At 44.9% G+C, this 20,394-nt stretch overlaps 1 protein-coding gene across 1 annotated transcript; it reads left to right on the top strand.

Moving 5' to 3' along the window:
• The first annotated feature begins 329 nt into the window (after positions 1 to 329).
• Positions 330 to 20,186, top strand: LOC112259273 (putative short-chain dehydrogenase/reductase family 42E member 2). Its single transcript, XM_042317087.1, has 11 exons — positions 330 to 776; positions 2,176 to 2,271; positions 4,316 to 4,373; positions 5,078 to 5,196; positions 6,278 to 6,353; positions 9,703 to 9,785; positions 10,511 to 10,648; positions 10,809 to 10,874; positions 10,969 to 11,032; positions 11,266 to 11,339; positions 19,961 to 20,186. Exons 1-11 carry the CDS (start codon positions 330 to 332, stop codon positions 20,102 to 20,104), a joined length of 1,365 nt encoding a protein of 454 aa, XP_042173021.1. The 3' UTR covers positions 20,105 to 20,186.
• The last annotated feature ends 208 nt before the right edge of the window (positions 20,187 to 20,394 follow it).

Below are 20,394 nucleotides of genomic sequence, written 5' to 3'. Positions count from 1 at the left end.
CACATGGTGTCTGTCTGTATCTGCAGCACTCTCCGAGATTAGTCATTGTACAGACTGACTCACAGTCAAACTTGTTTTAGTCCTGTACTTTACTCTATTGATTACTCCGTCAAATGAATTAGTATTTCTTTGTTATTTTTTTATAGTCTGGTCATGCAAATTAATTGGCAAAGAAAATGTTATTAGTTATATCCGATGAAGGTGGCTACTGTGTATCTTATGGAGAATAGCTGTAATGATGAGGTAGCTACTATTTGAACCCCCTGTCACTTACAGGGTTCCGAATTCCATCTATCCCAAGAGGAGTCTGAATGGAGTTGTGTGGCGGTATGAAGGACAACGGAGGCTCTCTGTGCCAGGTAGAGCAGCTGCCCTACCCCTGTGTCCCCCTGCCTGACCCAGGAAGTGCTGGGTGCCGTATACAGGCTAATAGACACCTCCACAACCACCACCTCAACCATCAGCTCCAGTCCTGGGTGAGCCGACCAGCCCCAGACCTAACCTCAACCCCAACTCCAGCCTCCCGACACAGGGCCAATGGGGTGGTGGGTGCCTGGTGCAGCAGCCCAGAGTGTCCAGCCTCCCACCTGGATGAAGTGACTGATCAGGCCTTGAGAGGGGCAGGGATGGGGACAGGCAGGGTGCTGGTGACCGGGGGAGCAGGGTATTTCGGGTTGAGGCTGGGGAGAGCTCTGGTCAGCCAGGGAGTGTCTGTGGTGCTGCTGGATCTTCACAAGCCACAGTGGGATACTCCAGACGGTACTGTCTTCCATCAGGTAGGTAGAGTAGACGCACTAGTCACTTCAGGGCAAATCCTAACTTTCAACTTTCAAATGTTTACTTAGTATCTCACTGTCATCAATGCTTGACAAAGTTAAAGTTAAGATTCATCCCCCGTTGCTTTCCTTTTGCTCAGTGGTGGAAAAAGTACTAATTTGTCATATTTGAGTAAAAGTAAAGATACCTTAATAGAAAATGGCTCAAGTAAAAGTGAAAGTCACTCAGTAAAATACTACTTGAGTAAAAGTCTAAAAGTATTTGGTTTTAAATGTACTTAAGTATCAAAAGTAAATGGAACTGCTCAAATGTTCTTAGGTCTCAAAAGTAAAAGTATAAACAATTTCAAATTCCGTATATTAAGCAAACCAGATGGCACAATTAAAAAAATGTATATATATTGACGGATAGCCAGGGTCATACTCCAACACTCAGACATAATTTGACAAATGAAGCATTTGTGTTTAGTTAGTCCGCCAGATCAGCAGCAGTAGGGATGACCAGTGTATGAATTGGGACCATTTTTCTATCAAAATGTAATGAGTACTTTTGGGTGTCAGGGAAAACGTATGGAGTAAAAAGTACATTATTTTCTTTAGGAATGTAGTGAAGTAAAAGTAAAAATTGGCCAAAATATAAATAGTAAAGTAAAGTACAGATCCCCAATAAACAACTGAAGTAGTACTTTGGAGTTATTTTACTTAAGTACTTCACACCACTGCTTTTGTTTTTAATCATTGTTCCTAAATGATTACTAGTTTGAAATTCCCCCACTTGGTTTGTTAAGATCGTAATTAAAAAAGTAAAGAGGGAGAACACTGTATGTTATCAGGGGATACATTGAAATTCAAGTGTCTTTAGTGTAGTATTTCTCCTCATATACCCCAGGGCAGAGATGGGGCTAATAAGGTTGGGTATACATGGCTCAGGTATAAAGACACAGGTAAGTGATCTAGTTGAGGGTGCCAGGTGTTGACTAGGACAGAAGGAGGCCGGGGCTCTGATTCAGGTTTCAGGTGCAGCCTTCATGGCACTTTAACTTAATTGTACTTACTAATCATTGGCTAATATATGGACATACCATGTACTATATGTTCAAGCTGTCATCTTACCCAGCAAGATAGTTCACCGTGAAAAGACGCCGGAGAGTTCCATAGCAGGAACTGGATGAATTATGTCAAATGTTTCCTCACATTACTGACACTTTAATATCAGAGCCGCTCTTTCTAATATGAATACAACAAAGGCTTGACTATTTCTAACATGAGACAGTTAAATCCGATGGTTTATCGTACTGTTATATTACATACTGTATAACAGTGAAGTACAGTCATAGGGTAGAGGAAAAAAACACATCATATCATTGTCTTTCATAATACTGATTTTGTCCCCTTGCAGAGCGACATCCGTGACTATGATTCTCTGTATAAGATCTGTGAGGGGGTCGACTGTATATTCCACACCGCTTCCTATGGGATGTCAGGCCCAGAACAGGTGAGTTCCTGAACAGATGGAGGGTAGAATTTAACCCTTCTACTTTCTTTATTCATTTAGCTGACTGGGAATGTAAACAATTCAAAGACCATCACTCATAGTCGCTGGTCTCCTGTAACACTGTTCCAAGAATACAGTACATTGTAAATCTTTTGTCTTAAATGCAACGACCTGAGTGGCGTGTGACAGAGATGAAATGGATGCCTGTCTATGGGTTCCAGAGTAGGATAAATCATAACATATTGAATGGAGGCTTTGTTAGTGAAACTCAACTGTTCACATTGTATCACCTGTGTCTCTAGTCCCTCTCTGCCTGATACTGAGTCTCTCTCTCTCACTCTGAAATATTTACAGTCAGCTAGGAGATGATTATGTAACTTAGAAAGCTTGTCTGTGTGTTTGGCTGGTGGGTAAGGACAGGCTGAAGGCAGTGGTCATATAGCAGGAGATTTACTAACTTTTTGAAGGGACTTGATAAAGGGTCCAGATTGTATAGCCCAGCTGATTTGTAGGGATCCAGATTGTATAGTCCAGCTGATTTGTAGGGATCCAGATTGTATAGCCCAGCTGATTTGTAGGGATCCAGATTGTATAGTCCAGCTGATTTGTAGGGATCCAGATTGTATAGCCCAGCTGATTTGTAGGGATCCAGATTGTATAGCCCAGCTGATTTGTAGGGATCCAGATTGTATAGCCCAGCTGATTTGTAGGGATCCAGATTGTATAGTCCAGCTGATTTGTAGGGATCCAGATTGTATAGCCCAGCTGATTTGTAGGGATCCAGATTGTATAGTCCAGCTGATTTGTAGGGATCCAGATTGTATAGTCCAGCTTGTATAGATTTTGTAGGGATCCAGATTGTATAGCCCAGCTGATTTGTAGGGATCCAGATTGTATAGCCCAGCTGATTTGTAGGGATCCAGATTGTATAGCCCAGCTGATTTGTAGGGATCCAGATTGTATAGCCCAGCTGATTTGTAGGGATCCAGATTGTATAGCCCAGCTGATTTGTAGGGATCCAGATTGATTGTATAGCCCAGATTTGTATCCAGATTGTATAGCCCAGCTGATTTGTAGGGATCCAGATTGTATAGCCCAGCTGATTTGTAGGGATCCAGATTGTATAGCCCAGCTGATTTGTAGGCATCCAGTTTGTATAGCCCAGCTGATTTGTAGGGATCTAGATTGTATAGCCCAGCTGATTTGTAGGGATCCAGATTGTATAGCCCAGCTGATTTGTAGGGATCCAGATTGTATAGCCCAGCTGATTTGTAGGGATCAGAACCCAGCTGATTTGTAGGCATCCAGTTTGTATAGCCCAGCTGATTTGTAGGGATCCAGATTTTGCAGCTCTTTCAGAACATCAGCTGTCTGGATTTGGGTGAAGGAGAGGGGGGTGGGGGCTTGGGCAAAGTGCTCTTATTCTCCATGGACTTTACGGTGTCCCAAAACCTTTTGGAATTAGTGCTACAGGATGCAAATTTCTGTTTGAAACTAACTGACTGTGTATATTGGTTCCTGACTTCCATGAAAAGTTGCATATCCCGGGGCTATTCGATGCTTATGCAGAACGCCACAGGATGTTTTTGTGCTGGTCAAGGGCAGTCAGATCTGGAGTGAACCAAGGGCTATATCTGTTCTTAGTTCTACATTTTTGAAGGGGGTATACTTATTTAAGATGGTGAGGAAAGCACTTTTAAAGAGCAACCAGTCATCCTCTACAGACGGGATAAGGTCAATATACTTCCAGGATACCCGGGCCAGGTCGATTAGAAAGGCTTGCTTGCTGAAGTGTTTTAGGGAGCGTTTGACAGTGATGAGGGGTGGTCGTTTGACTGCAAACCCATTACGGACGCAGGAATGAGGCAGTGATTGCTCCGATCCTGGTTGAAGACAGCAAAGGTGTATTTAGAGGGCAAGTTGGTCAGGATGATATCTAAGAGGGTGCCCCTGGTTCCGGATTTAGGGTTACACATTAGTTACACATTACACATTAGTTCCCACACAAACCGTGTTAAAAGTTATTCTGTTCTGTGTCTCACAGCTGAGGAAAGAGCAGGTGGAGTCGGTCAATGTCGGAGGGACGAACAACGTCATTAATGGTAACAAGCTCCACTCCCTCCTCCCCGCCTTCCTCCACCCCTTCCTTCCCTACCTCTTCCCCTCCTATCTTCCCTACCTCCTCTCCTCCTTCCTCCTCTCCTTCTTCCTCCCCTCACTCCTCCCCTCCTTCCTCCCCTCCCTCCTCCTCTCCCTCTTCCCCTCCCTCCCTCCTCACCTCACTCTTCAACTATTGTCACACTCATCAGCTTCACCTCTCCCACAGACAGGTAGACCGTTTCTTAGATTAACAACACATTCATTACATTACATACAGTATTATCTTTGCACAACATACTGTATGTAAATACCTTTTAATAGGCACAAGAGGTCCTAGGAGGTGGACATTTTTGGCCCTCCTTCGCAATAATGTGTAAACGTTTGGCCCCTATGATGAAATAGTGAAAGAGACCTGTTGAAGGGCTTCTAATGGGATGCACTGTAACAGTACAGCCATATATGAGGAGCCATAAAATGCCTGCTAAATGTAGTTGGAGGTGGTGTAGAACAGTCTCCTTGTCCAAGACCTACTGACTTGTGTTAACTCCCAGAGCTAGTGACTACGCTTGAGCTCAGTGGGCTAATAGGCTTTTGAGTCATGACCCAGGTTTAGAAAATTAAAGAAACTCCTAAATAAAAATGCGTTGTCAGTTAAATGACTTGGCGCAATGATAACCCTGTCTGTGTGTATGTGTGCTTGTTTCAGTGTGTGTGGAGAAGGGCATCACCAGGCTGGTCTACACCAGTACGATCAACGTGACGTTTGCTGGAAAACCCATAGAGGAGGGCGACGAGGACTCATTGCCCTGTGTGCCCCTGGACATGGTGAGTAAGAACAGGATGTCCCAATGAGGAGCAGCTTTACTGTAGCCTGGGTAAACCAGACTGAATGATAGTGAGTGCAGCTTACTGTCTGCTTTACCCAGGCTAGCTTTACTGTGTCTATATAGAATACGTGTTTGCTCTGGGTTGATGGAAACACAACTTTTTTGATCTTTTTTCATAGTTTACTTTTCATGTGGTACATACATTTGGTTAAAGGACTGGGCACCTTTGCTATGTGATGTTTTACCTTGAGATTGAAGCTGACATGGTGTACATGACATCCAGAACCAGGCTGATAAAGGAAGCTCATGAATGTAATCTTCTCCCAGAGCTACTCCTTCCAGCTTACATGGCTGTGCATGACTGTATAAGTCCCGCATGAGTAGAGTTACACAGCTTAGGATAGCTTGGAGGCTCAAAGCCTGTCAACCTGATACTGGTGGGGTGTGTGTAAGAGAGAGTGAGTGTGTGTGGTGTGTATAGTATGGGTGTCACACCTCTGACATGCATCTATCTTGCAACCCCTTCTGAAGGACATACAGGTAACTGCCCAAATAAAGGAAACAACAACATAAATGTATTAATTAATAGAGTGTTGAGCCACTCCGAGCCGCCAGAACAGCTTCAAGGCTCCTTGGAATAGATTCTACAAGTGTCTGGAACTAAATTGGAGGGATGGAACACCATTCTTCCACGAGAAATTCCACATTTTGGTGTTTTGTTGATGGTGGTGGAAAACACTTGCCTGATGACTCAAACTGAATTCTTCCCCTGCTCTCATTCACTACATACTTCAGTCTGAGACTGCCATCAAAACAGATCTGCATTTTTATACATGACCCTAAGCATGATGTGACGTTAATAGCTTAATTAACTCAGGAACCACACCTGTGTGGAAGCTCCTGCTTTAAATATACATTGTATCCCTCATTTACTCAAGTGTTTCCTTCATTCTGGCAGTTACCTGTACTTTCCTCAGCAGCAGCAGTAACAATGAATAGGTCCTCTGATGGTTATGTCTTAGGAAATAATAAAGCACATGGATTGATATGAATAGATATGATGTGTTCTGCTGTCCCAGCACATAGACCACTACTCCAGGACCAAATCTATCTCTGACCAGATGGTCCTAACAGCCAATGGACGCTCACTCAAAGGTAAGAGACCCTAGAAATAGAATGAATATATACAGTATTAGATCTATTATTTTAATTCTGTGTCCATGGCAGAGACACTGTGACTTTGTCTGGCATGGTCTTGAGGTGATAGGATGGGGGCTACTTACAGCATCAAGACAGTGATGATATCAAATCAAATCAAATCAAATCAAATTTTATTTGTCACATACACATGGTTAGCAGATGTTAATGCGAGTGTAGCGAAATGCTTGTGCTTCTAGTTCCGACAATGCAGTAATAACGAGCAAGTAATCTAACTAACAATTCCAAAAAAAACTACTGTCATACACAGTGTAAGGGGATAAAGAATATGTACATAAGGATATATGAATGAGTGATGGTACAGAGCAGCATAGGCAAGATACAGTAGATGATATCGAGTACAGTATATACATATGAGATAAGTATGTAAACCAAGTGGCATAGTTAAAGTGGCTAGTGATACATGTATTACATAAGGATGCAGTCGATGATATAGAGTACAGTATCAACGTATGCATATGAGATGAACAATGTAGGGTAAGTAACATTATATAAGGTAGCATTGTTTAAAGTGGCTAGTGATATATTTACATCATTTCCCATCAATTCCCATGATTAAAGTGGCTGGAGTAGAGTCAGTGTCATTGACAGTGTGTTGGCAGTAGCCACTCAATGTTAGTGGTGGCTGTTTAACAGTCTGATGGCCTTGAGATAGAAGCTGCTTTTCAGTCTCTCGGTCCCAGCTTTGATGCACCTGTACTGACCTCGCCTTCTGGATGGCAGCGGGGTGAACAGGCAGTGGCTCGGGTGGTTGATGTCCTTGATGATCTTTATGGCCTTCCTGTAGCATCGGGTGGTGTAGGTGTCCTGGAGGGCAGGTAGTTTGCCCCCGGTGATGCGTTGTGCAGACCTCACTACCCTCTGGAGAGCCTTACGGTTGAGGGCGGTGCAGTTGCCATACCAGGCGGTGATACAGCCTGCCAGGATGCTCTCGATTGTGCATCTGTAGAAGTTTGTGAGTGCTTTTGGTGACAAGCCGAATTTCTTCAGCCTCCTGAGGTTGAAGAGGCGCTGCTGCGCCTTCCTCACGATGCTGTCTGTGTGAGTGGACCAATTCAGTTTGTCTGTGATGTGTATGCCGAGGAACTTAAAACTTGCTACCCTCTCCACTACTGTTCCATCGATGTGGATGGGGGTGTTCCCTCTGCTGTTTCCTGAAGTCCACAATCATCTCCTTAGTTTTGTTGACGTTGAGTGTGAGGTTATTTTCCTGACACCACACTCCGAGGGCCCTCACCTCCTCCCTGTAGGCCGTCTCGTCGTTGTTGGTAATCAAGCCTACCACTGTTGTGTCGTCCGCAAACTTGATGATTGAGTTGGAGGCGTGCATGGCCACGCAGTCGTGGGTGAACAGGGAGTACAGGAGAGGGCTCAGAACGCACCCTTGTGGGGCCCCAGTGTTGAGGATCAGCGGGGAGGAGATGTTGTTGCCTACCCTCACCACCTGGGGCGGCCCGTCAGGAAGTCCAGTACCCAGTTGCACAGGGCGGGGTCGAGACCCAGGGTCTCGAGCTTGATGACGAGCTTGGAGGGTACTATGGTGTTGAATGCCGAGCTGTAGTCGATGAACAGCATTCTCACATAGGTATTCCTCTTGTCCAGATGGGTTAGGGCAGTGTGCAGTGTGGTTGAGATTGCATCGTCTGTGGACCTATTTGGGCGGTAAGCAAATTGGAGTGGGTCAAGGGTGTCAGGTAGGGTGGAGGTGATATGGTCCTTGACTAGTCTCTCAAAGCACTTCATGATGACGGATGTGAGTGCTACGGGGCGGTAGTCGTTTAGCTCAGTTACCTTAGCTTTCTTGGGAACAGGAACAATGGTGGCCCTCTTGAAGCATGTGGGAACAGCAGACTGGTATAGGGATTGATTGAATATGTCCGTAAACACACCGGCCAGCTGGTCTGCGCATGCTCTGAGGCGCGGCTGGGGATGCCGTCTGGGCCTGCAGCCTTGCGAGGGTTAACACGTTTAAGTGTCTTACTCACTTCGGCTGCAGTGAAGGAGAGACCGCATGTTTCCGTTGCAGGCCGTGTCAGTGGCACTGTATTGTCCTCAAAGCGGGCAAAAAAGTTATTTAGTCTGCCTGGGAGCAAGACATCCTGGTCCGTGACTGGGCTGGGTTTCTTCCTGTAGTCCGTGATTGACTGTAGACCCTGCCACATACCTCTTGTGTCTGAGCCGTTGAATTGAGATTCTACTTTGTCTCTGTACTGGCGCTTAGCTTGTTTGATAGCCTTGCGGAGGGAATAGCTGCACTGTTTGTATTCAGTCATGTTACCAGACACCTTGTTGTATCCTCAAATGGAAATGGTCTGTTCAGGTCCTTGACATTGTCTTATGATTCTCAGTGTGTATGAATGTATGCTGTATGTTTCCACAGCCAAACTCTGTGTGTGTGTGTGTGTGTGTGTGTGTGGGCGTGTGCACGTGTGTATTTGTGAGTGAGGTTGGCTTGGAAACCAAGCTTTCCATGTGTGTGCAACCTAATCCAACTGGACCTGCTGACACCAGTTCAATTTAGAGCTGGAAAGCACAATGCCACTTGAGACTGGAGAGCAGTGTTCACCCGACACCGTTTTGCCTCAAGCAACACACACAGGGATGTACTCACACACACAGAGACACACAGTTAGTAGCAGTAGTACCAGACATGCAGTACAGACTCTCGTCACAGACAGATGTCAGGTACATGCTTACTGTAAAACTGACAGTCAGAATCACAGGAGACATTGATACACACACAATGTTTCCATTAACATAAACCCATGTACAGTTCATCTCTCTCAAAGGTGTGTAGGAATTCTCTTACTGCGTTAGTGTGATGCCAGTGAGTACTTGGTTAAATAGGTGTGATGCCTTCAGCCCCTCCTTGGGGGAAACCTAACCCCCTATCAATGACCACTTATTTATATATTAAATGAAGCTAGGAGCATGGCGCTATGTCATTATATATTAAACTAAGCTAGGAGCATGGCGCTATGTCATTACTGGACCATTCATGCATTTATTAAGACGGGATGTAGAGGAAATATATGAACACTGGAAGATGGGTTCAGGTTGAAGCAAAGGTTAGCATATTATATATGTTGATGAACTATTACTACTACTTACATACAGTATTACAGTAACCTACATACATTTGCATAGTACACTATCTTGCAGTTAAGTAGAATTTACATTTCTAGACTCAGTCATAAGTAATTACACGGTGGAGTAACTCATTTGTAACAAACTTTCAGTGTTGCCAGATTCAGTTCATTATTCAATGCCATTATCTTCTTTAAAGGTGGGGGTCTCTTGCGGACCTGTGTTCTGAGACCCTCAGGCATCTACGGGCCAGAAGAGAGACGACACCTACACAGGGTTATGGTGAGTGTCCGCACACCTACCTACCACACAGAATCACAATGAAAAGAAATGAGACATCTCTACATTCCACCTGATTTGTCACTTTCCATCCAAGACGGCGGCACCATAGGGATAAATGTCTGTGTACTGTTTAATTGTGTGGGTGGCACAATAAAATGACAGCCCAGTCTCATTGCCCTTCTATCAGGTATAGAGGTTCTCTTAGGGTTTAGATTGGCTGGCAGAATGTGTACCTGGTGAGGATATATTATTAATGGACCCTCTTAAAGTATCCTGTTTCACGCCTCTCTCTCTCCCCTGGGGAGAATGAAGGGAAGGAATACTCTATGCTGGGCTGGGTTGAACAGGGCTCGGATGCTGCAGTTCCCGGTTCACTATAGGGAAAGCTGCTTAGAGGCCTTTTAATCTTTCTTCCCTAATACAGTTTACCTCTCCCCTCACTCAATATCAAACCATTGTACACACACGAACCCATGCATGCCTTGACACACGTACACAACCCCAAACACACTCACATGAGAACAGACATACTCTCAGCACAACAATACAGTCTAACCTAGACTGTATCTGTATCTCTCTTGCTCTCTCTTGCTCTCTCTCGCTCTTGCTCTCTCTTGCTCTCTCTCTCTCGCTCTTGCTCTCTCTTGCTCTCTCTCTCGCTCTCTCTCTCTCTCTCTCTATCTCTCTCTCTCTCTTTCTTCACTTCTTCTTCTCTCTCTCCCCAGGTGAATGTGGAGCGCCGGTTGTTCAGTTTTAGCTTTGGAAACCGCCAGGCCAAGATGAACTGGGTCCATGTGGACAACCTGGTGTTGGCCCACATCCTGGCTGCTGAGAGCCTCACACCCAAGAGGAACTGTGTGGCTGTGAGTTTACTACTACTCACCATCTCCATGGATACCAATGATCGTTTCAGCACTTGTTTGTTCTACCTTCAAGTGGCATTTGTACACATTGTACATATTTAGGCCTGTGTGTGTTTGGGGTGGGGGTGTATACATAGTAATATCAACCTTTCTCCATCAGAGTGGACAGGCCTACTTCATCAACGACGGGGAATCTGTCAACCTGTTTGAATGGTTAACACCACTGGTGAGTAACTCTATATATTCTTTGGGTGATTAACACATATAGTTGATCTTGTCTTGGTCTTTGATATCCCCTCTGTCTTTCCCCTCCTCTCTAGTTTGAGAAGCTGGGGTACAGCCGACCGTTGATACACTTGCCTGTCTCACTCGTCTATTCAGCAGGTAGGAGACACAAACGGGCACGCATTCACACACACACATATACGCACGCACGCACACACACACAAACACCCACACTGCTGTAACAGGACGCTGATCATGCCCAACACCAGCCACAATCTGTCAGGATACACACCAGTTTCATACTTGCCAAACTGTTGTAATAGTACGCTGCTCGTAGCTCAGACCTGCCATGCTGCTGTCTTCCCTCCTCATCTGAGGTGTGTATTTCACAGCCATTCTGATGGAATGTTTACACCTGGCTCTGAGGCCAATAGTGGAGATCCCTCTGCTCTTCACCAGAAATGAGGTAAGCATACAGCTATGTGTCTACAGTACCTATCCACTACTTACATACCTATCTATATGTACCTGCCTGCCTGGCTGCCTACCTGCCTACCTACCTACCTTCATAGCGCTTTCATAGCGCTTTCTACACCTAACACCTCTACACCTAACACCTTTACACCTCTACACCTAACCCCTACACCTAACCCCTACACCTAACACCTCTACACCTAACACCTCTACACCTAACACCTTTACACCTCTACACCTAACCCCTACACCTAACCCCTCTTCTCACTTCTCACCCATTTTTACTCTGCCTTTTTACCCATTCTTCTTCTTTCCTCCTTTCTCCCTTCTCAGTTTTACATTGCAGCCAAGCACTGATGTGAGGACCAACCTTCCTCACCACACTTGCAAGAAAACGTTGTTGAGAAATATACCATGTTTTCCAGTGTTACATATTCAGTGTATTAATTAAGTGTAACAGTCTCTTTCCTGTCACATACTCGATACAAAGAGCAAACTCACAGAAGGGAGAACATTTTGAATTTACTTAGACCTTTCACTCTGTGTGAGTTCTGAAGTTATTGCATTCTGGGTCATGATGACATGTCTCAGTCAGTGTAGAACCCCACTGGGCCATGGTGGCAGGTTCGTTCCACAAAATGAGTACCTTTGATATTTTAACTAGAAATTGTGCACAAATGTGAAAAGTGCCCTGAAGTGCCCTTCAATATAGACCACGTGAAATATTCAATAAATCAGATTCATTTTTTTGAATAAAGTGTTACAATTCTGCATTTGGACATGTCCCTCTTTGCGTCCTCTGTGACTTCTAGGAATATTTTAACGCAATTAGTCCCAACATTTATCCAAGTTTTCACCATCATTGTAAAGCCGTTGTTATTTTGTTGGTTTGACAAAGTCATTTCTGAAGATTATTATTTATTCATGTGATTATTGATCCATTTTAAGGTTAAAAAAAAATCCCAGCCCTAATTTTAAGGTCAACCCTGTTACGTGAACTGAACTCTCATTTTAATATGATGAAACAATTCATTGAAACAAAAACTTTTTTTAAAGAAACGTTGAACATCTAATAGTCAAATCATAGTGTAAAATCAGGTAAGCTGGTTCTACCCTTTTTATGACGACACAGGATATGACCCAGATGCAGACACGGGGGAGGATAGTACAGATCATTTATTAGGAGCACAGGGCAGGCAAATGGCAGATCGGGGGCAGGCTGAGGTTGGTGATCAAGTCAGAGTCCGGCGGGTACATCACGGTAGGCAGAATCGAGGTCAGGGCAGGCAGAATGGTCAGAACCGGGAAGATCTAGAAAATATAACTAGAGAAACAGGAAGGCTGGTAAGACCTGACAAGACAAGATGAACTGGCAACAGACAAACAGAGAACACAGGTATAAATACACAGGGGATAATGGGAAGATGGGCAACATCTACACAACAGATGTAGGCCTGATCACTGACAACGATGAGACGGCCTATAGGGAGGAGATCAGAGACCTGACCGTGTGGTGCAAGGACAACAACCTCTCCCTCAATGTGATCAAGACAAAGAAGATAATTGTGGATACAGGCAAAGGAGTACCGAGTACGCCTGCATTCTCATCGACGGGGCTGCAGTGGAGCAGGTTGAGAGCTTCAATATCCTTGGTGTCCACATCACCAACAAACTAACATGGTCCAAACACATCAAGACAGTCGTGATGAGGGCACGACAAAACCTATTCTCCCTCAGGAGACTGAAGAAATTTGGCATGGGTCCTCAGATCCTCGAAAGGTTTTACAGCTGCACCATTGAGAGCATCCTGTTGGGTTGCATCACTGTCTGGTATGGCAACAGCTCGGCCTCTGACCGCAAGGCACTACAGAGGGTAGTGCATACGGCCCAGTACATTACCAGGCCCAAGCTTCCTGCCATCCAGGACCTCTATACCAGTAGGTGTCAGAGAAAGGCTCTAAAAATTGTTAAAGACTCCAGCCACCCTAGTCATAGACTGTCCTCTCTGCTACCACACGGCAAGCGGTACTGGAGAGCCAAGTCTAGGTCCAAGAGGCTTCTAAAGAGCTTCTACCCCCAAGCCATAATACTCCTGAACAGCTAATCAAATGGCCACCCAGACTCTTTGCATTGCCCCCCCTCTTATACGCTGCTGCTACTCTTTGTTATTATCTATGCATAGTCACTTTAATAACTCTACCTACATGTACATATTACATCAATTACCTCAACACCGGTGCCCCCGCACATTGACTCTGTACCGGTACCCCCTGTATATAGCCCCGCTATTGTTATTTACTGCTGCTAATTAATATTTTTTAGGTATTTTCTTAACTGCATTGTTAACAACCTTATTACCCATAGATAGACAGGCTAGAAATTTAACAATAAATAAAAAATTGTGAAACTTGCATTCAATTCCCCTCCCTGTTCCACACAACAAGCTTCCATTTCCCTTGTCACAAGTCGTCAACCCTGTTTCAGTTACTTTATTTAGCGCTTAACAGGCACTTACTATAGTCTGTCTGTCTGTCTGTCTGTCTGTCTGTCTGTCTGTCTGTCTGTCTGTCTGTCTGTCTGTCTGTCTGTCTGTCTGTCTGTCTGTCTGTCTGTCTGTCTGTCTGTGTCTGTCTGTCTGTCTGTCTGTCTGTCTGTCTGTCTGTCTGTGTGTTCATGCGTGCGTGTTTGGGTTAAGGGGAGCTTGGGTTACTAGATGCTTCATTAGATTCTTGTTTGTCTCACTGAGGCTTCATTAGGGAAGTATTTTCCAGGCTCACCGACCCCCTTCCTTCCTGATCCAATCTCTTATACATACGGTTTATTATGGATCCGGGTCAATCAAAAATGAGAGATTTCATGAATTCGTTGGAAGATGGAGAAACAATGCTTCTTTATACTGTTTGCCAGGAGAGGTACTGATGAGCCCATTTAGAAGCAGTCAGGAGAGGAACTGATGAGACCATTGAGACGCAGTCAGGAGAGGAACTGATGAGACCATTGAGATGCAGTCAGGAGAGGACCTGACGAGACCATTTAGATGCAGTCAGGAGAGGAACTGATGAGACCAATTAGATGCAATCAGGAGAGGAACTGACGAGAACATTGAGATGCAGTCAGGAGAGGAACTGATGAGACCATTGAGATGCAGTCAGGAGAAGAACTGACGAGGCCATTGAGATGCAGTCAGGAGAGGAACTGATGAGACCATTGAGATGCAGTCAGGAGAGGAACTGACGAGAACATTGAGATGCAGTCAGGAGAGGAACTGATGAGACCATTTAGATGCAGTCAGGAGAGGAACTGATGAGACCATTGAGATGCAGTCAGGAGAGGACCTGACGAGACCATTTAGATGCAGTCAGGAGAGGAACTGATGAGACCAATTAGATGCAGTCAGGAGAGGAACTGACGAGAACATTGAGATGCAGTCAGGAGAGGAACTGACAAGAACATGGGGATGCAGTCAGGAGAGGAACTTACGAGATCACTGAGATGCAGTCAGGAGAGGAACTGATGAGACCATTGAGATGCAGTCAGGAGAGGAACTGATGAGAACATTGAGATGCAGTCAGGAGAGGAACTGATGAGACCATTTAGATGCAGTCAGGAGAGGAACTGATGAGACCAATTAGATGCAGTCAGGAGAGGAACTGACGAGACCATTGAGATGTAGTCAGCAGAGGAACTGACGAGACCATTTAGATGCAGTCAGGAGAGGAACTGATGAGACCATTGAGATGCAGTCAGCAGAGGAACTTACGAGATCACTGAGATGCAGTCAGGAGAGGAACTGATGAGACCATTTAGATGCAGTTGAAAAAAGTTGATCTGTTACTGCAAACAGCAATAACTACCCAGAATGTATAGGCCCCCTCCTTCTTACCTTGTTCTGTGTAGCTCAGTTGGTAGAGCATGGTGGTTGCAGTGTCAGAGTTGTGTGTTTGATGCCCACGGGAGACCAGTATGAAAATGTATCCACTCACTACTGTAAGTTGCTCTGGATAAGAGTGTCTGCTAAGTGACTAAAATGTAGATGTTCCCTCTCCTTCATGGATATGATTGGACTGGAAATGGCTTATGTCAAACTGACCTGGGGTCAAACACATGTGTATTTGAATATCTGGTATTTAAAATACTTTTTTTGAGTATTTTAGTATTTAAGGTCACAGTTATGAAAACTTAGGACACTAAAGAGGCCTTTCTACTGACTCTGAAAAACACCAAAAGAAAGATGCCCAGAGTCCCTGCTCATCTGCGGGAATGTGGCATAGGCATGCTGCAAGGAGGCATGAGGACTGCAGATGTGGCCTGGGCAATAAATTGCAATGTCCGTACAGCGCTACAGGGAGACAGGACGGACAGCTGATCATCCTCGCAGTGGAAGACCACGTGTAACAACACCTGCACACGATCTGTACATCCGAACATCACACCTGCGGGACAGGTACAGGATGGCAACAACAACTGCCCGAGTTACACCAGGAACGCACAATCCCAAGTTACACCGAGGCCTGTACTCTGAAGCGGATCTATTTGGAGGTGGAGGGTCAGTCATGGTCTGGGGCGATATGTCACAACACAGACTGAGCTTGTCGTCATTGCAGGCAATCTCACCGCTGTGCGTTACAGGGAAGACATCCTCCTCCCTCATATGGTACCCCTCCTGCAGGATTATCCTGACATGACCCTCCAGCATGACAATGCCACCAGCCATACTGCTCATTCTGTGTGTGATTTCCTGCAAGACCGGAATGTCAGTGTTCTGCCATGGCCAGCAATGAGCCCGGATCTCAATCCCATTGAGCACGTCTGGGACCTGTTGGATCGGAGGGTGACGGCTAGGGCCGTTCCCCCCCCAGAAATGTCCGGGAACTTGCAGGTGCCTTGGTGGAAGAGTGGGGTAACATCTCACAGCAAGAACTGACAAATCTGGTGCAGTCCATGAGGAGGGGATGCACTGCAGTACTTAATTCAGCTGGTGGCCACACCAGAAACGGACTATTACTTTAGATTTTGACCCCCCCCTTTGTTCAGGGACACAGTATTCCATTTCTGTTAGTCACATGTGTGTGGAACTTGTTCAGTTTATGTCTCAGTTGTTGAATCTTGTTATGTTCATACAAATATTTACACATGTTAAGTTTGCTGAAAATAAACACAGTTGACAGTGAGAGGATGTTTCTTTTTTTGCTGAGTTTATTTTAAAGGATTTTCAAAAACTTATTTCAAATACTATTTTTCAAATACCTGGGTTAAAAGCATGGGAGTGTATTTGAGTCAGTGTATTTAAATGTTTTGTATACTTTCCAAGTGTACACTGAGTGTACAAAACATTAGGAACACCTGACATTGGCTGACCAGGGGAATGCTATGAAATCTTATTGATGTCACAATCAGTGCTGATGAAGGGGAGGAGATAGATTAAAGAAGGATGTTTATACCTTAAGATAGGTGAGACATGTATTGTTTATGTATGCCGTTCAGAGGGTGACTGGGCAAGACAAAAGAAGATTTGGGGTATGGTAGTAGGTGCTAGCCGCACCGATTTAAGTGTGTCAAGAACTGCAACACTGTTGGGTTTTTCACGCTCAACAGTTTCATGTGTGTACCAAGAATGGTCCATCACCCAAAGGACATCGAGCCAACTTGACACAACTGTGGGAAGCATTGGAGTCAACATAGGCCAGCATTCCTGTGGAACGCTTTCAACACCTTGTAGAGTCCATGCCCCGATGATATGAGGCTGTTCTGAGGGCATAAGGGCAATAATTGTTTTATACACTTGTGAACTTTCAAATGCATTAAAATATTGAATGACTTGTCTTTTCAAATGAAATATATCTGAACACTTACTTCAAATGTATGTGAAAGTAATTAAGATAGTTGAAATAGTATTTGAACCCAGGTCTGATGTCACACATCTCCGACCTTTGAAGGTCCGTAAAAGGAGGTAGAAAAATATGTTTTTGGAATGGAAAGCAGCCATACTGATGGCAGTAGTATTGCATACATTCTGCCCTGGCACTGAGGAGGGCCGAGGAGCTGTTTGTAGTAGGAGCTGCTATCTGTCGTACCCAAGAAGGTATTACTTCATGAATGTGTGATGAGACAGAAACCAAAGCCGTGCCCACAGGGCTGCTGGTCCAGGAGCTGCTTCAGTCAGACATTCTGGCGGCTGCCACCGGGAGATCGATAATTGTCCTGTGAATAAAATATTAGCCTGTTGTGTGTATTTCTCCTGGAAGGGTGGGATGGAGTAGGGAGAAGTTGCCCCATAATCACTGATCCAGGGTCAGACATTATTTTACTCCTCATAGGATTGTCTATGACTTACAGTAAGGTAATCCTAGATCTGTGGTTAGAGCCAACATCTACCCCAATTGACTGGGTCAGGAAGTTCAACACTGGGGACACAGGAACTGACCTCATTGCAGGCTCAACTCCAACTAGTTCCCTTGCTTTAGGGTTATCTCCTAACCTGAACCATTACTGGACAACATCACTACTCTGCTCAACGGTCCTGTTGCTGGGCTAACAAGAGACAGCAGTCAGTGGTCCGTCAGAGACAGACAGGTGTACAGAGAGACATACATGCTAAGTCTCTAAAGGGTAAATCCATTTGAATTCAATCGCTGTTGTTTTAAACACAACTTTCCAGACATGTTTGCCCATGGACGAAGTGGTCATAAAGTGACTTTTTAGACATGAATACCAAAACATTCAAAAGATCCACTACATGACCAAAAGTAACATTCCAAAGGTGTTCAATGGGGTTGAGGTCAGAGCTTTGTGCAGGCCAGTCAAATTCTTCCACACCGATCTTGACAAACAATTTCTCTATGGACCTTGCTTTGTGCATGGGGGCATTGTCATGCTGAAACAGGAAAGGGCCTTCCCAAACCGTTGCCACAAAGTTGGAAGCTATAGTTTTAAGATTTCCCTTCACTGGAACTAAGTGGCCTAGCACAAACCACGAAAAACAGCCCCAGACCGTTATTCCTCCTCCACCAAACTTTACAGTTGGCACTATGCATTGGGGCAGGTAGCGTTCTCCTGGCATTCATCAAACACAGATTTGTCCTTTGGACTGTCAGATGGTGAAGTGTGATTCATCACTCCAGAGAACACGTTTCAACTGCTCCAGAGTCCAATGGCAGCGAGCTTTACACCACTCCAGCCATCTCTTGGCATTGTGCATGGTGATCTTAGGCTTGTGTGCGGCTGCTTGGGCCATGGAAACCCATTTCATGAAGCTCCAGACGAATAGTTATTGGGCTGATGTTGCTTCCAGAGACAGTTTGGAACTCGGTAGTGAGTGTTGCAACCGAGGACAGAAGATTTATATGCGCTACACACTTCAGCACTCGGCGGTACCGTTCGGTGAGCTTTTGTGGCCTACCACTTTGTGGCTGAGCCGTTGTTGCTCCTAGACGTTTCCACTTCACAATAACAGCACTTACAGTTCTTGCAGGGAATAAATTTGACGAACTGATTTATTGGAAAGGTGGCATCCTATGATGATGCAACGTTGAAAATCACTGAGCTCTTCAGTAAGGCCATTCTACTGCCAATGTTTGTCTATGGAGATTGCATGGCTGTATGCTGAATTCTATACACCTGTCAGCAACAGGTGTGGCTGAAATAACCAAATCCACTAATTTGAAGGGGTGTCCACATACCTTTGTATATGTAGTGTAAAAGTGTTCAAGGTTAAGCATACCCCACCATACCATGAGACATCCATGTCTTCATCACTGGAAAAGATGAACGGTTGAGATTGATATTATTTAAAAGCTTATGAAAAGGGTTGTCAAACTATTTCATAATTTCTTTCAAAAGTATTGTTTTTAATGGTGGGCACAACACAAAAATCTCAGATTATGTAAATAGGGTCTAAGCCGCAACATATGCAGATATTTAGACAAATGACATTAATGGTTAAGAAATAAAAAAATATATTATAAAAAAACATGATTATTATTATTATTCAATAGTTTGAAATCCTGTTCATGAGCTTTTAAATGATATGAATCTCAACCGTTTGGATTTACCCCAGCGAGACAATAGGAAACTTGTTGAATCTCTGTGTTACACTGAGCCACCGGGTTTGTCTGAGAGCTTCTGTCACTACAGGTATTTTCCATGCAGACATCGTATCCTCTGTGCAGTAAGGGGATATAGGGACCAGCGAGACATCCTTCACACGGGGGGGCAGGATGTTGGTAAACTGAGGTTATTCAAAGACATTAGCATGGAGTCAAACTCCCTTGAAGCTCCAGAGCTCCTAACCTGCCTCCCAGGCTGTACTGAGCGCTATGCCCATCTCAGAGCACCCTGATTGGGCAAGAGTGAAGGAGTGCTGTTGAGTTTGTTAAGCTGCCTTCGTGGCAAAGAGGTGGGGGCGAGAGACAGGGGCACAGTACAGACCACTAACACTCTTCTCCTTAACAGCTTGTTTAACTCTATTTCCTTTAACTGGGTGTTGGGTGCCAGTCTGTTTCTGCTTTAACCAACGGGTCAAGTCTTAACAACCAAGACAGTTAACTTTGTTGAATGCAGAGACAGTCAGGAACCTAACAACCATTTCCCTGAATCTTTTCTGCATCCTCCTAGGTGAGGAACATTGCAGTGAGCCACACCTTCAAGATCGAGAAGGCCCGTCGAGACCTGGGCTACTGCCCCAGACGCTACAGCCTGGGGGACTCAGTGGACCAGTACATACGGTCCCGACCATCCCGCTCCAGGCCCTCCCCCTAGGCCCCTCTCGGACTGTTCCCCTGCTCCTGGTCCTCCTGCTGCTGTTGGGGTTCAGCCTGGCTGTCCTCCTACTTTGCTCCTGGCTCTGGGATCACTAGGTAGCTACTGTGGCTAAAACTTAAGTAACAGCCCACTAAGACCCAACCCAAATCAAACACAGCTAATACACTCACTAATACGTTTTATTTGTTAGCTGCCTTTCTGGACACCTATGGTCTTGGCCTTACATCAAGCTAAAAGCAATGATAAAAAGCATGCATAGTGTACATCTAGATACACATAGAAGATCA

Source organism: Oncorhynchus tshawytscha, unplaced genomic scaffold, assembly GCF_018296145.1.
Source record: "Oncorhynchus tshawytscha isolate Ot180627B unplaced genomic scaffold, Otsh_v2.0 Un_contig_11560_pilon_pilon, whole genome shotgun sequence".
Classification (NCBI taxonomy): Eukaryota; Metazoa; Chordata; class Actinopteri; order Salmoniformes; family Salmonidae; genus Oncorhynchus; species Oncorhynchus tshawytscha.
Note: the sequence above shows the minus strand (reverse complement) of the source record. Positions and strands in the feature narration are given on the sequence as shown.